Here is a 12970-nt window from a genome sequence, read left to right on the forward strand (position 1 = left end):
CAACTTTGTACAACGCATTCATAATATGAACTACAAAATGCCTGTGCACTGTGCACAGACGTCTGTATGCACGTCTTAAAATGTCTAAAATGGTGCTCCATACTACATGCCCAACAAAGTGGTCGGAGCTAAAGAATTAGTTAAAGGATTATGTAAATCGCAAATGATTAAAGAAGGTAAACTTAGGCTTAAACTCAAACCGACAAACTTAATTAATAGGTTTAACTAATTTAATATAATGTAAAGTTGTATTATACTCTATGAATACAGTTGAGGTATTTCCACCATCTGAGCAATTACTACATTGTGAAACAGGGTGCTTAATGGAACAAAAATCATATTTTTGTCATCAAAACGTTCATTGTCAGTATTGACAGAATGCCGTGTAAAGGAAGTAAAAAAAACTTACCTACCAAAATTCTACAAAAAAGTCAGCAAACTTACCTGAAAAAAAGGCCATTATTAAAAAAGAGTTTTACGAATTTAAGGATACGTTTTGCCATTATGAATAATTATTTCAACAGTTATAACAAGACTTATAACAAGAGTTATAACCAGAGTTATCGGTTACAGTAATAGTTATATTTATAAAAAAAAATAAAACGGGATAATACCCGAAGGTTGGCTGTATATGCTTCTTTTCATGAGCATTTTTCAATGCGTCACAAATGATAGAAAAAAAGTTAAGTCCGTGATAAGATACATTTTAGTGACATGACATTTTAGTTAAATCTGACAGTTGTCAAATTTTATTTGCAATTTGGAAATCAATTGTGTTTATTGCATTTATAACATGGTATTTTCTTTGATTTGTATAGTCTTTTAAATTGTTTAGATTATATTCGTAGATATATTATATAATTCGCAAATTATTTTATTTTCGATTATGGCGCCATCTATTGACAACTAGAGTAAATGTTATAAATGTCATCGACGAAATGTAATCACCGACGTGCGTTTTTTTCTGTCACATACCATTTAATGCGTTAGAAAGAAATCGAAAAACTGTGACGTACTGAAAGATCCTCATGAGAAAAAGCATACCATCTAGTTAAATAAAATTTAACGTGAAGTAAAACTCCCTGGTGTAGTTGGTATATTTAATAAAAATTTTTTTTTTTTAATTCAAAAGGATTACTTTCAGAACGTTTTCGGACTTATCAGTCCATCTGATAGAGGTTCACTGCAGGTAGGTTCAGTGATGATGGACTGATAAGTCCGAAAACGTTCTGAACGTAATCCTGTTGGATTTTTAAAAAATTTTTAGATTTTTATTAAATATACCAACTACACCAGGGAGTTTTACTTCACGTTAAATTTTAGTTATATTTATATCTTTTATGGATTTTGCTTTAATAAATTATATAAATATTTGAATAACTATTATTAAACGTTTAAAATTATGTTATTTTACATGAATAATGAAGCCAACATTCAAAATTAAATCGATAAACAAGGAGTTCATTTGCAACGGATATATTTTTTTAAATCCACATGTACATAAGTATTGTTCTATTTGTGTGTTTATGTGTAGTACATATGATATCTGATACATGTATCTGCGGTCCTTTTTTTGCTCAAGTTTAAATTTTTTTTAAATATTTTTCAAATACATCCAACAGAGAATTGCACAAATCATAGATATGCAAACATGCATGGGACAATTAGTACAAAGTACAATGGAAAGATTCATCAAAATAGTCATGAAAGAAATAGAGAGCAAAAAGAGAAAAATCAAAGAACCAGTCCTATCTTGCTTAATGAAGAACAATGTGTAGTAAACCCATCAGCAGAATGCAGCAGGCTCCAGGTAACAATACTAAAAGAAAAAGTTAGTAACAAGAATATCTCAAAAAGGATTGGATTCAAAGAAGGTCAGAGACACATCGTTTACAATTATTATACATAGTACATAAACAAATAATATATAATTGGATATCAGGGGACAATATGACTTTCAGAATTTTCAACTTAAAGCATGGCTGTCTTCCTGTTTTACGTAAACAAAACTTCCTGTTTTACGTAAGCAAAACCTACCAGTCTTTTGTAAGACTGTTTTGTAAGATGCAAAGAACCATTTAGTAAATCCTACAATGGCAAATAAATAAATATGTAAATAGTTTTGAACGAATAAAAAAATAAGAGTAGAAAGGACGCCGTACACACCTTATGGAAAATATAATGTCAATTAAATCAAACAAAATTTACATGAATAGATTAGTCTCGAATTTGCAATCATTTCATACATTGCGCCAACTCTTAATCTTGATTAATAAGGGCGTAAATTAATGTAAATAAATCTAAAATCAAATGGGAATATAACTGACTTAAAGAGAGAAAAGAAATTCTATGAATCGCAATCTTTCTTCAGGTATTAAGTCAGAGGCTTACTCCTATCTCATAGATAATAAAGTAGGTACATAGTTCCTCCAATCGGCTTAGCTCGCGCTGGATTAAGCTGTTTCAATAGCCACTGCACTAATAGGATTTATGAATGACAGTTTTTAATGGACTTCAAAAATGTGATTTCGATAAACTTTAATTACAATTTACGCCGTTATTAATCAAAATTCAAAGTTGGTGCAACGATATGATTGTAATTTCGGGACGAATCTATTCATGTTGTTCTGAAGCTATTTTCTTGTGGCATTTTTATGATTAATTATTTATATGGGAAATAAGCCACAATTAAAATGAAAAAATAATTTTATTAACGTTTCGACGCCCAAATCGGGTGCCGTTGTCAAAATACAAAATATTACTAAAATAAACAAAAGTGTTGTTGCTAAGCAAAAAAATTCTTCTAATATTTTATTTAATCTCACTCATTTATATTGGCAATTCAGACATATATTATACATTTTAAAGTAGAAGACTTTAAAATGATATTGCCAATATTTATGAGTTGCGTTCCTGGGACGACTTACTAAAAGATAGTTCATTCGATTACATGAAATCAACCCCAACTCAAGAATATCCGTCATAAAAAATTATAGCATGTGATCTGTCTTTAAAAAGACAACCAAATGAAACGACAGTAAAATTCTCAAAGTTAATAAATAGTACATTGTTTACCGGGTAGGAAAAGCTTAACATTCCTGGACGACTGTGAAGATTGCTAAGTCGAGGCGCAAGCCGAGACTTAGCAACACAGAGTCCAGGAATGTGGCTTTTCCTACGAGGTAAACATACTATTTTTCCGCAAATCGTTTAAAATTCGACAGATATTGATTGATTTAAAAAAAACGCGATAATTTTATTCCCAAATAAATGGTGCTTTGAAATTCCTAATAAAATTACTTGGGTTACTATGGAAACGTATTGAGGTTGAATTGTCAAACTTGACGCTTATAAATTTAATTGCTGGTGTTCTCGAAAGTAAAATGATAAGTGATGATGAAATTTCCATTCCTGGGACTCCTCCAGAGCTGGTTGAGGCAGTGAATACTGCTTCATTAGAATTATTGCCAAAGAAATCAAGAGAAAAGTACGAAAATGCATACAGACGTTTTATGGATTATCGCATGAGTAAAAATACGAGTTCTTTCTCAGAAAATGTTGTAATGGCATACTTCCTAGACCTTTGTTTAAAGATGAAATCTTCAACATTATGGGCCAATTATTCAATGCTGAAGTCAACCCTTGCACTTAAACACAATGTAGATATATCTACATACTCAAAACTTCGTTCTTTATTGAAACGGCAAGCTCAAGGTTATAGGGCAAAGAAATCTAAGATTTTAACGAAGGAAGAAATTGAAAAATTTATCCAGGAAGCTCCAGATAAAGAAAATTTAATGATTAAGGTAATTTACAAGGTTTTAATAGCAATGTGTTTTCTATCATTTATGTAGAACACTAACAACTGTACGGAAATATCATTTCCTTACAGTAAGGAAATGACATTTCCTTACAGTAAGGAAGTCCTGACTTTTTCTTCAAGAAATTTTGACAGGAATGTCAAAATTTCCTGGCGATTTGCGGAAAATTATTTTTTTCATTTTAATTGTGGCTTATTTCCCATATAAATAATGAATCTATTCATGTAAATTTTATTTCATTTGAGTGACATTCCATTTTCCATAAGATGTGTGCGGTGTCCTTTGTGTGAATTTTTAAAAATTATTTACCAATAAGTAATTTTAACTTGCATTAATAATTTACAATTATTAACTTACCTAAGAGAACTTCGCATTTTGCATTCCTAAGTCTTTTATACGATCTAAATCCCATCATCTTGAAGCCGGCCAAACCGTTCAACAACTAACAAACTTTAGAACTATTCCACCAAAACTCCATTACGAGAAAGTTTATTTTGTCGTTTGATACTTAAAGTTTCGCACCCACTTTGTTCTAGGTACACTTTAGGTCGCTGTTTGCCTTTAAACACTACCGGAGGTTTTTCTTTTTTTTTTTCGACCAATTTTGGTCGAGTATAAATAGATCCCGCTCATGTTCAAACCGTCCATGCTCTTTTAATTATTCACTTTACTAAAATTGAGTGGAAAAACAAAGTCAGGGCATATAACTAGGTCGAATTGAATAACGATGTACAGGGTGCAACGTCTACACCAACATCCACACTATAACAGCCATTATGGAAAGGAAAAATAATTATGTATGTGAATTATAATAAAAAATTATTAAACCAACAATATATTGTAATAATGTGGCAGACATAGAAAATGAGAAGACAATAAAGATAAAAAGGAGAGACAAAAAAATAATGTATAAGCAAAAGTAAAATAACGGTACAGGAAACAGTGAAGAATAAGTATCTAAGTATGTATACTACGATATAATGAAAACAAAATAAGTGTACGTTACTGAAACTCGGAGGAAGTAAATTAAAAGGAAAAAAGTAACCTAGAAAAATACAAAATATGACGCCCCAAACATATGCAAACTGAATGAAATTCTTTATAATGTACTTCAATTAAATACATACTAAAATTGATAGAAGAAAACTAAAGTAGTAACAAAAGATGCAGGTGGAAACACACAACAGATAATTCTAGAAAAAAAGAAAGAAAAAATATATTCAGAGAATACGGAAAAAAGAACTTTCAAAAATTAGGAACAGGAAGAGAAAAATAATGAAAAATTTGAATATAGTCAAAAATACTTAAATATAAGTGGTAAAGAAACCCGATGAGACTATCATTAAGAAAGATTTTAATTTTACATCATAAGGAAAGAAAAGAAAAATAGACTGGAAAAGAAGAAAGGAAACGTAACTGGTGAAAAAGACGCAAAGAAATTTTCGTAAAAAAAACAAAATAGTTAAAAATAAAATAATATACGAAAAATAAATAAATAAATGAAATGATTAAAAAGAAAAATACAGAAAAAAAAAACGTGATAATAAAAAAAAATTGAAAAGAAATGAAAACAAGGATAAGAACACGTAGGACATAAAATGAGGAATATAATACAGAATACAATATGCTAATGCTACAACATACTGACAAAATGGTATATAATATGCTAATATTAGAGACTGTTGTATACCGGTGAATGTAAAAAAAAATTAAAACGAAAGGTTGCACCCTGTAAAATAGTAGTTATTGAACGTCAGGGTACATAATAAATAAGTACTACATACAACGGTACGTATACTCCGTATGAATAAAATGTTAACTCGAATGTTATTAATGATTGATACTTAGATAGAATGCAAGAACTAAATGAAAATAATAGAGCAAGGGCTAAAATTAGGTTTGTAGGTTATGAGTTGAAAGGGCAATAGTTCCTACTGCTACACTTTTGTCTATTCTTCGATTTTAATAGATGTATTATTTATATCAACTTTATTCCTTATGGTATGGCAGGCTGTCACGCAATACCTATAACAAGACAAGAATACGGAATGTTGTTTTCAAAATTTATCAAAATCAGAATAAATAAAGGTCTGTAAGTAATATAAGGATATATGTACTAGGAAGAAAGTATTTAATCACAAACTGTTTAATGTATTCTGGCAACCGGGTTTAGAGTCTAAAATTCTAGAATTTTCGCCCCATCTCTTCTCTTTCGTTTACATAAGAATGTTGTAAAGGATAAAACCTTTTTGATCGGGATATCTTAAACTGGAGCGTTTTCTTTTGAGATGCTCATGAAAGTTTTCAATTTGATGATGTTTAGAAAAAGTATGAACAGCTTCATAAAAAGCTTAAAACGCATTAAAACGTGATAGTCCAGGGCCCATCTGTTTTGAGATCAACGTTGAGAGGTGACTCAAATTTTTTTGCAGAAATTGCTTGAAAATAACTCAAATAATAATATTTGAGTTATCCTCCCTCTCAAAAAGGTCCGGAACATTGTTTAAATAATTAAAATGTCAAAAAATGAAGGAAAAATTCGATTTTTTTCTTCGTTTTTTGATTATAACTTTAAAAGTATTCTTTTCCCAGAAAAGATGTACTGACATAAAAGTTGCGTAATTAAATTTCCTACAATATAGAATCAGTTAAAAGTTGAAAAAATAGTCACCCTTGTTGCAAAATAGCAATAATTGCGAAAAAACCATACAAAAACAAGTATGCGCCTTTTACGTTTTTCAACCATTTATGCTACACTTATGACCTTCATATTTCACCCAGAAAAACTTTATAATACAGTAAAATAATACTGTAAATTTCATTAAGATCGGTTCAATAGATTTTGCAAAATACATTTTGCAATCCAGCTTTCGCAAAAACAATTCATTTTTTCAAAATGTTACAGGACTGAAAATAAAGCAGATAGCAAGTTGAATTTTTTTTTGCTTATTGAAGTGTACTGTACCTTTCATTTGAAATTTGCAAAATTAAAATCGATTAACTACCACGGCGTCACGAATTTTTTTAAATAAACATTAATTATTGGTGCTACGCGCAGGACAGCGGTGTTCAATTCACATGAAGTTGATTTCCACCCTTCCAATCTTCATCTAATATATTATTTTCTTACTCTATATTTTGTAGTATTTTAATATTTTAATTCCACAAAAATCAAACTAATTTTATTATTGTTTGTGAAATATTGTTTAAACAATTGTATATGTTTAAAAATAATGAACTTTTATTCTCAAGTTAATATATATGAACAAAGAAAGTTTTTGCTAAAAAAAGTGCCATTTCAAAGGATAGAGTATGGGTTTTTATTTTGCAATAAACAAATTTATTTATTTATATCGAAATTTAATAAAAATTAAAATGTATCAATAATTATCAAAGGTCATTGGAATGCCCAATCAGAGCAAACTATCCGGTGTCCTGCGCGCAACACCAATAATTAATGTTTATTTAAAAAAAAATTCCTGACGCCGTGGTGGTTAATCGATTTTAGTTTTGCAAATTGCAAATGAAAGGTACGGTACACTTCTATAAGCAAAAAAAATTCAAATTGCTATCTGCTTTATTTTCAGTCCTGTAACAGTTTGAAAAAATGATTTTTTTTTGCGAAAGCTGGATTGCAAAATTTATTTTGCAAAATCTATTGAACCGATCTTAATGAAATTTACAGTTTTGTTTAACTGTATCATATAGTTTTTCTGGGTGAAATTTGAAGGTCCTAAGTTTAGCATAAATGGTTGAAAAACTTAAAATGCGAATACTTGTTTTTGTATAGTTTTTTCCCAATTATTGCTATTTTGCAACAAGGGTGACTATTTTTTTAATTTTAAACCAACTCTATATTGTAGGAAATTTAATTACACAACTTTTATGTCAATAGAACTTTTCCCGGAAATGAATACTCTTAAAGTTATAATCAAAAAACGAAGAAAAAAATCGAATTTTTCCTTCATTTTTTGACATTTTGATTATTTAAAAAATGTTCCGGACCTTTTTGAGAGGGAGGATAACTCAAATATTATTATTTGAGTTATTTTCAAGCAATTTCTGCAAAAAAATTTGAGTCACCTCTCAACGTCCAAATGTACTAATATTTTTACAGATGCGCCCTGGTCTATGACGGTATGCATGACGCACAAAAATTTTATAAATTTTGCAAAAATTTAACAGCAATCAAATTTTCTCAGGAATGTTTATTTCCTGGTGAGGTGTAAATTGTAGACTTAAAACAGGTCGTCAAAATACATTAAACAGCTTGTAAGTAAAAAATTAAATAAAAAATAATAATTTCATCATATTATTGGTATCAAATGGACTCGCATGTGAAAATGATTAATTATTTTAATGAGTGCTAAAATTAAGCAAAGAAATAGGTACTAAAAAACATTAGAAAAACTTCTACTTGTTAAATAAAAGTACGGCAGATAAAGAGACGAATGAAAACGATGACTTAGGACTGTATTTCTGCCATAAAAACCGAAACGGTTGATATCTAAGATGGCGGTTACATTGGATGCGAGTTCGTAGCTCATACGAAAAACCGATCGCACGGTTACATTACTTACAAATATTTCTTACGAATTCATACGATTTTCTGATGCGACTACCATAATTTGTTTTTTCTGCGACTATTCGTACGAGAAATTGATTGTATTTAATAGTTTTGTGGTGTTCGGCTGATTAGTTACAAAATTGATGTTCAAAAATTAATAATACTAGTCCAAGAAAGGCAATCTTTATGAGACCAAAAAAGCAAACAATACAACAACCATCAACCCAAAAATCATCAACCCAAACTCTGGAGTTTTCTAATAAAAGCTACCTACTTTAATAATAACGGTGTAAAAAGTAATATTTCGCAGCGTCATTCATTGTTAATAACCACAAACCACAATGTGAAAACTCTGATATATCTACTGCGTTTTTTCGTCTGAGGTCACATCTAAGGGCCTCCATATACCTACAGACTGCAAAATGCAGTCGAGACCCAACTGCATGAATGCCGTCGTGTTGCGGTTGGACTCGACTGCAAACCGACTGCACCCTACAGTCCGGTTGAAGTCGTGTGTGGCTGCAATACGACCGCACCTATTCAATCAGTTGCAATATGGATTCGGATGAAGAGAATCTAATACTTCTCATTTTGTTATTACGTAAACGAATATGTCGAAAACGTCATAGAACGTGGGTGCAGGATAAAACCTAGAGAGCAGAATTAGTGTTGCCCAAATGCAAGACCAAGACGAGACTTAGATAGTCTTGGTCTTGGTCTTGGTATTGCGCTCCCGGTCTTGGTCTTGCAGCAAGAGTCTTGCAAGTCTCGCAGTTGCCCATTAGCATATTGCATATCTTAGAACAACGTAACAAAGAGGTACATTTTAAGCTTGAATATCATAGCCATAGTAAAGACTAGCCAAATTAATATATATCGAAACAACTGACACCGGGTGGGGTTTGAACCCACGTTCTAAGTGATCCCTGCCTATGTTCTAACTAACTAAAGTTAAAACTACCTCTTAAAACCCACAAAATTTCATTTGCATATCTCAACCGGTTTTAGAGCAATAATAAATAAATTGTCAGTAGTTTGTAAGAAAAATTTCAACCCCCCCCCCCCATATTTGGTAAATAAAGCATTTATAAAGTAAACGTTTATGAAGCAAACTGTCATTAGTTTTTCGTGCAGAATTACTGGCTGTCTAATTTCAATAGAAACTTCAAATCTATATCGAATTAACATCAACGTATGTAACTCAAAACTAACAATCACAAAATATTAGACAAAGCACGTTTGTTAAAATCTCTTAAATTCGCACCCTCTCTTTCCACTTTGTTTCTCCCTTTTGTTGTAAGATTGTGTATTTGACTTATCGCTTTCGATTCATGTCGCAATTTTCTGCTAAATGTAACTTTAGAACGCGCCCTTGAACCTTTTGCATTTCGAAGCAAGATTAAACGACTGGAAAAGAGAGTGACATTCAGGCGTAGGTTCGAAATTAATTTTGTTTTTAAAAATACTTTAATTAAACTAAAGAATTTTGGAGAGGACTGATAAAAAAAGGTGGTCGTATTGGTACAAGGTTTTTTGATTCATCTTAAAACATCGGAAATAAAAAAGTACAGAAATAACACCATGGGGCGTCGATATTTAACCGTCAATAATAGTACACATTTATAGCAAGGTACAACTGAGGAAAAGCAGAGTAAAAACAACCAACACTCTGAGATCTATCCTGTCCAAAACCAAACGTAACAACACACAAACAAAGATTAAAAAACTGCGTCTACAAAATACCCTGTGAATGCGACTTCTACGTGGGAGAGACTGCAAGACCCTAAGCGCCGGACTCCACTTGCGATTTGTAGTCGCGCGATTGTTTTGTCGCGAAGATTGAACACATTGTTTCAAAGTCAATCCATGATTATTTAGTCGCAAATGGATTGACTTGTATTTGAAACAATGTGTTCAATCATCGCGACAAAATAATCGCGCAACTACAAATCGCAAGTGGAGTCCGGCGCTAAGTGTCGTGGTTAAGCATGAAACATATATCAAGAAGAGAGACTTCGAGTAATCCCAGATATTCAAACACGCCTGGGACAAGGAGCACAGACCACAATGGAAAAATGTATCAATAATCATGAAAGAAACAGACATGAAGAAAAGAAAAGTGGAAGAAGCAGCCCTTATTCTACACAGCGAAGAAAAATGTGAAATCCATCAACAGAATGCAGCAGGCTTTGGTTACCAATACTAAAAGAAGAAGTCAAGAACAAGAAAATACCTACAAAATCCGAATGAAGAACACACCGTCAAGTCTCATACCCAGTTCAATATGCAACACAAAACACAATAATTGAAAATATATCATGTTTTTAATTTTGATTAACAAAAATAATGATAATAGGTAAATAGATTATTGTTAAATTTAAAAATTTGATAATTGGAATTTATTTTTAATTAAAAAAAAACTAAATTTTCAATCTAATAGCACATAAAACAACATCCAAAAATGTTATTCTACATCCTACCAGACTGAATACAATGGGAATCTTCTCTGGTAACATCTCCGAGGCTTCTACAATTTGCAAGTCATAACGGATGCTGAGACTAAGGAAGATGAGGGAATTTTACAATTTATAATTCACGTCCCATCTGCTCAGCGCGGTAAAGTTCCAACGAGAATGGTTCCCTTCGTACTCTAATCGAAGTAAACATGTAAATTAAAAATGAATAACCATCTTCAATTTCGTTGCAACAAGAAACTACAGCCGCTTCATTATTCCAGTTCAATCAGAGAGTGCAGCAAGCACCTCTAGCGGTTTCGAAACTTATTAGTCTCTCATCAGGAGGCACATGTGCTGCTCTCTCTGACCCAACTAGGACAAACCCCAGCGAGCAGTCACGGATTGCAATGAACGAAATGGAAGGGATGAAAATGATTATTCATTTTTGATTTACATGTTTACTTTGGAGTTTAGATTGGAGTACGAAGGGAACCATTCTCGTTGGAACTTTACCGCGATGAGCAGATGGGACGTGAATTATAAATTGTAAAATTCCCTCATATTCCTTCCTCCCGTCTCAGCATCCGTTATGGCTTGCAAATTGTAGAAGCCTCGGAGGTGTTCCCAGAGAAGGTTCCCATTGTTTTCAGTCTGGTAGGATGTAGAATAACATTTTTGAATGTTGTTTTATGTGCTATTAGATTTAAAACTTAGTTTTTTGATAGCAGTTGCCGCTAGGGCATCCCTGCCATTTCGTTTGTTGCAATCCGTGACTGCACGCTGGGGTTTGTTTTGGTGAGATCAGAGAGAGCAGCATATGTGCCTCCTGATGAGAGACTAATAAGTTTCGAAACCGGTAGAGGTGCTTGCTGCACTCTCTGATTGAACTGGAATAATGATGCGGCTGTAGTTTCGTGTTGCAACGAAATTGAAAATGGTTATTCATTTTTTATTTTAATTTTAAATTTGATTTTTTCAATAATCTCATGTACGATACAGATTACACAAACAAGCTGACACAAAAACAGTCAGAATTTGACAGCCTTGGTGGCAGTAACATCATTTCAAACAATGGCTTTTCAACCACAGATAGCTAGGGCCCTTAAAATCAACACCAAAATTTAATCTGAAATTTGAAGGAAACTACAAATAATCTAAAAAATTCAGGTTATGCGAAGTTTATAAGAACATAACACAACACTAAATTTAACACGCCACAACAAAACAGTTTCAGAACCTTGCTACGAAATAGGTTGTTTCCGTGAAATCTTGCAAACTTGACATATTATCAAAAAGGGAGCGATACCGAAGGTAATCGAAGACCAACTCTAAACATTTTACTGCAATTTATTATACCCTCCTCTTTACATTGGGAATTTTTGTTATAACGTTAAAAATGTGTATATGTTATAGAGGTGTACTCGTTGGAGGGAGCAAGATGTATTTGTAATTTTGAAACAGTATGTTCTATGTCCAATTATGTACATTACTTACTTATTGCAGCCGCAACACAAAGGCTATTATAAGCGGTGCAGAATACTGAGAAGAAATTACAGGAAATACGCTAAGATACCAAAAGGGAATGACCAAAGGTGAGATGAAGACAATGTAACGTACAGGGTATAAACGAATGAATACTAAACAGAAAAATAAATTGGAATAATCACATCATTATAAAGAAGAAGACCAGAGTGGCCAAATTAACTAGGAACAAATCATCAAAGAGTGAAAAGACAAACAATATGGAACAGTCTAATTAGAAGAGGAGTAGATAGAAAACTAATAGAAGTCATCAAAAGTTTATACAGAAGGAAGATGAATTATATAATACATAAAAATTTGAAACAATTTGCAACATCTGAAGGCTTAAGACAAGGAGGGATCATGAGTCCTACACTGTTCAACATCTTCATAAACTAAATAATGAAAGCATGCATACCACAATTAAAAAACTACATATAGGCTACCGAAACCTAGAAAGAGTCAGAATATCATAATGTGATGATAAGGTTTAAGATCCGAGAAATAATTTACAAACATGGTATGAGGTATTAAATAGACATGGGATGAAAATAAACACACGCAAAACAAAGATTATGGTAATAGCACAAGAACAACCCGTAATA

At 32.0% G+C, this 12970-nt stretch overlaps 1 protein-coding gene across 5 annotated transcripts in view; it reads right to left on the bottom strand.

Moving 5' to 3' along the window:
• LOC114341142 (afadin) overlaps positions 1-12970 on the bottom strand; it is a 1043753-nt gene that overhangs the window by 262865 nt on the left and 767918 nt on the right. Inside the window, exon 1 of one of the 5 annotated variants that reach the window (XM_050658901.1) lies at positions 4179-4440. The exons of the other annotated variants lie outside the window; for them this stretch is intronic. Within the exon in view, the coding sequence (XP_050514858.1) occupies positions 4179-4236 (58 nt within the window). The 5' untranslated portion in view covers positions 4237-4440. Of the gene's footprint in view, positions 1-4178; positions 4441-12970 lie in introns of those variants that run through there. 5 annotated transcript variants of the gene reach the window in all.

The sequence above is a fragment of the Diabrotica virgifera genome, chromosome 8 (genome assembly GCF_917563875.1).
Source record: "Diabrotica virgifera virgifera chromosome 8, PGI_DIABVI_V3a".
In the NCBI taxonomy this organism is placed as follows: Eukaryota; Metazoa; Arthropoda; class Insecta; order Coleoptera; family Chrysomelidae; genus Diabrotica; species Diabrotica virgifera.